Source organism: Dendrobium catenatum, unplaced genomic scaffold (assembly GCF_001605985.2).
Source record: "Dendrobium catenatum unplaced genomic scaffold, ASM160598v2 fragScaff_scaffold_266, whole genome shotgun sequence".
Taxonomy (NCBI): domain Eukaryota; kingdom Viridiplantae; phylum Streptophyta; class Magnoliopsida; order Asparagales; family Orchidaceae; genus Dendrobium; species Dendrobium catenatum.
Genome location: NW_021318728.1, coordinates 565,538 through 569,794, shown reverse-complemented (window position 1 = coordinate 569,794; position 4,257 = coordinate 565,538). Strand labels below are relative to the sequence as shown.

General features: G+C 33.0%; 1 protein-coding gene across 1 annotated transcript in view; it reads left to right on the top strand.

Moving 5' to 3' along the window:
* Positions 1-4,039, top strand: part of LOC110103329 (signal peptide peptidase-like 1) — an 11,704-nt gene extending 7,665 nt beyond the window's left edge. The window contains exons 3-4 of the mRNA XM_020831998.2: positions 3,526-3,717; positions 3,789-4,039. Of these exons, the coding sequence (XP_020687657.1) occupies positions 3,526-3,717; positions 3,789-3,905 (309 nt within the window). The 3' untranslated portion in view covers positions 3,906-4,039. The remainder of the gene's footprint in view (positions 1-3,525; positions 3,718-3,788) is intronic.
* Positions 4,040-4,257: the final 218 nt, after the last annotated feature.

The following is a 4,257-nucleotide window of genomic DNA, read 5'->3' as shown; positions in this document are numbered from 1 at the left end:
ATATATTTCTCCATCAAACCTCTTAATAAATGTATGGCTTCCATAGTCGACCTACCTAGGGGTGTAAGTGAGCCGAGCCGGCTTGAAACAATAATATTTAGGGTATTTTAAAAAATATATGACAGCCGGCATATAATATGAGATTCAAACTTTGCTTTTAATGTTAAATGTTGCTTTTAATGTTAATTTATATAAATTCATTGCATCGTTTCAAGTGAAAGCTGATTTTTATTAAATGCAAAGTGTCCTTTGCAACTTTTCATTATGACAGCTTTTTAATATGACAGCCTTTTCAAAAAAAAAAAAAAAAAAAAACATGGCAGGGCGCCATTCATAGGCGGGAAAAAAAGGTGGCCGAAAAATTAAAAAATCTGATGGATGAGAAATCGAGCGGCTCGCGAGCCGGCTCGAGCTCGTTTATAGTTTAACGAGCTCGAGCTCGAGCTCGTTTTCTGAGCTCGACTCGACTCGACTCGTTTACACCCCTAGACCTACCCGGCATGAATCCAAATTGATTTTCAGAAACATTAGTATTACGCCGCAACCTATGCTCCATAACTCGCTCCCATAGTTTTAAAGTATGACACATTAACTTAATTCTTCTATAATTCTCACAATCTTGTGCATCACCTTTATTCTTAAAAATAGGAATTAACACACTCATTCTCCACTAATCTGACATCTTTTTAGTCTTCAAAATAGTATTAAAAAGTTTAGTAAGCTAAGAAATTCCTTCATCTCCTAAGCATTTCCACACGTCTATTGGAATATCATCAAGTCCAACTGCTTTTCCACCCTTCATTTTCTTTAAAGCCTCTCTAACTTCGGTTTTACTAATACGCTGATAAAAACAAAAATCTTTATTTTCATTTAGGGTGCTAAGGTTACTATAGTCAACCTTATTTTCACAATTTTCATTAAAAAGTTTAGCAAAATATATCATCCACCTTTGTTGAATACCCAAAGGTTCTTAGATGCTAAAGTGAATATCCTTGATGAGATTAAAATTTCAAACCAAAAAAATAGTCCATGGAGGGGCAGATCACTTCTAGAAGGATTCAAATTTTGATTTTCTATAAAGAAACATGTATTGGTGAGTCATAAAATTTTGATAAACTTCTTTGATTCAATGCTCAGCAGTAAGTAAACAATGAAATAAATATTTATCGACTCCAGAATCAAGGAATTTTGTAGTTTTCTAAATTGATTTAGAAGCTTTCAGTCAATTTCCAGATTTTCTAAAGATTTACATTGGTTCTTAGATGCTAATGAGAGTATTCTTGCTGAGATTGGAAGTCCAAACTCAAAATATAGGCTTAGTTTGGGACGGCTTTCTTGCTGTTTTAAAGAAATTTTGTATTAAAAAGTTGCATTAAGAAACAGTAAGAAAGTCATCCCAAACGAAACCCATAGTCTACCAAGGGACCGGACACTTCAAGAAGGATTCACATTTTAATTTACAAAAACGAAGGCATGTATTATGGAGTATTACATTCAAATATCCACCAATTCTATCTACATGTTGGAATTGGTCGTATGGATGAGGAATTCAATGAAGTTTTTGAATGCTTGGCTCATTTTGGGATGAATTCCTATCTTTATGTTCAATTTTTTGGTCTATATGGCATTTTTAAATGTTACAATGAAAGCAAATGGGTGTTAAAAAAAAAATCATTTAGTCAAAACCTCTCCTTCTCTCTCTTCCTACCTTTTCCAAATCATTGAAATAGAGGTTGTTCATCCCCCCACCTCTCTCTCTCTCTCTCTCTCTCTCTCTCTCTCCCTCCCTCATCTCCCTCTTTCCTGGTCCTGTCATGTTGCTATCGATCAAAGAAGGAAACGAGGCATCCTATCCATTTGCATTTTAAGTTGTGGCTACCAGCATCTAGAGAAGAATATGAGCCTACCTTACTACTTATCCTAGTTGATTCATCATCCTAATCGCGACTTACCTCGTAGCTAATATCTAGAATCAATAACTTTAAAATAAAAACAAACACAAGAAGTCATGGAGACTTCTGGCCAAAGATGGGGGAAGAACGTGGAGATGGTTTCCATGGGGGTTTAGCATATTAAGATAGTGTCTTAATGCTGTATTTTGCCTAGTAGATTTACATTCTTATGACATTGCTGATCTCAATTGCGAACACATCCGGCCACTCGTATTGGTCATTATTTCACTAATAGCTCGCTTGTTGGGACGCCCTAAACTGTTAAGAAGCCTTTGTCATATAATTACAAATTCCTCAGGTTTATAGGCGATACTCAATTACACATCAAATACCCGGTGACTTTTCAATCCATTTGGAAGGTTTTTGACAAAAACCCTGTCTTGATTATTTTGGATCAAGTCTAAACAATCTAACACACAAATACAAACCTAAACGTGTATATGTAGTTAGACAAGTATAGTAACAATGATAAGAATGTGATGCTATAAGCTCTCCTATTAAATTTGCATATTATATCCAGACAAGATCAGTAATATTAATGAGAGGGTGATAATACTATGAGCTTTCTTAGTCAATTTGCATATTATATCCATATATTATGTCTAAATTATATAAATTTTTTTTTCAATAAGTATGAAAAAATGCTTAAATTTTAACCTTCAAAAGTTTAATTATTATATTCTCATTATTGAGAAATACTCCTTTGTACTTCTCATTTTTATATGCTAAAGTTGGATTTATTAGAATAAACTTAGCAAGTTGTAATTACATAACTATATTTTTCAGGGCTTTGATAGTGTACAGGCCAGTAACTTATTATAGAAGTCTCTGAAAAACCTTCCAAGACTTTATATAGTTTAAGCAGTAAAGTCATGTCAATCACTATTCTTGTACTCATTTTGATACCCATATAGCTGTTTTTCTATAAATGAGGATGTATTCTTTAATTGATCTTAGTAGTTCTAAATCGTAGAGGGAGATCTGATGAGAATTTTCTCTACCCCAATGTATCTTCTTAAATCAGCATCAATACCAAATGCTTCAACTAAAATTTTCATCCTGCCGTGTCATTTTCATTCGATTTGACTTATGTTAAGAAATGTAGAGGTAGACCAAAAAAGACTTGGTTAGAAAATATTAGAAATGATCTTTCTTTATTAGATTTAATCGAGAGTTTGATTTTTAACAAGACGCAATGGAGAAAAAAGATCCATGTAGCCGACCCCACGTAGTGAAACAAAGACTTGATGTTGTTGTTGTTGTATAAAACTAATATCCTCTTACATATACATATACTAAAATATCAAAATTCACAATAAAATTTTAACTTATATTTTTTGCCTTTTATCATATTCCTGACGATTTAATCATGATATGTGTAACAAAATGAATTTAGCAGTAAAAAAAAAGGGCTATTAGTGGGTTTTGGTAAATATATCCCTTTTATTTTGCACCCAAAGAGTGCAAAGTGGCAACAACTTGCAATATTCTTACAAATCAAACTAGTTAACACCCACCACTATTGTATTTAGTTTAGATGCTTGATTATGCCATTGTTCTGTTGGCTTTGCAGGCCATTCCTGGCATGCTTCTCGCTTTGGTGCTTTGTTTCGATCATCGAAAGAGCAAAGAAAACTCGCTGGACTTAACCTCCAAAGGACACAAATATGTTTGGTTTGCAGTTACTGGGTATGCAGTTGGTCTGGTTGCTGCTTTAGCTGCTGGGATCCTTAGTCAATCTCCTCAGCCTGCTCTTCTTTATCTGGTAAACCTTCTATACTTGTCTTATACTAAGGAAATTGTTATTTATTTTGTGTGTGTACTGTCAATGTGCAGGTACCTTCAACTTTGGGACCTGTTATTGTTCTTTCATGGAGCAGAAATGAATTAACTGAGCTGTGGGAAGGTCCAAAACTGATGCCAAATGACAAGGCTCACTCAATGGAGGCTTGAAACCTGGAACTATCAGACTTTTTTTTTTTTTCTTAAGGAACAAAAATGTACTATTTAATATCTTAGTATTAATTTATGAATATTGTTATTGCAAACTAGCTGTGTTTTTCAATTAATATTTGATCTTTTGGAAAGGGTTATTAGTTTTTTTTTTTTTATTTGATTTCAAACAGGCAATTTTGGAATATATATATATTCTTATTCATTTTTATAGTTTTTTTAATGAAATTAGGCATTTTATGCAAATAAATAAATGAAATGAAATAATAGTAATTAATCAAGGAGAATACTTTTTAGGGAGATGTACATACCATTTTATACCATCTTATTTATATATCTAACATTTGAAATT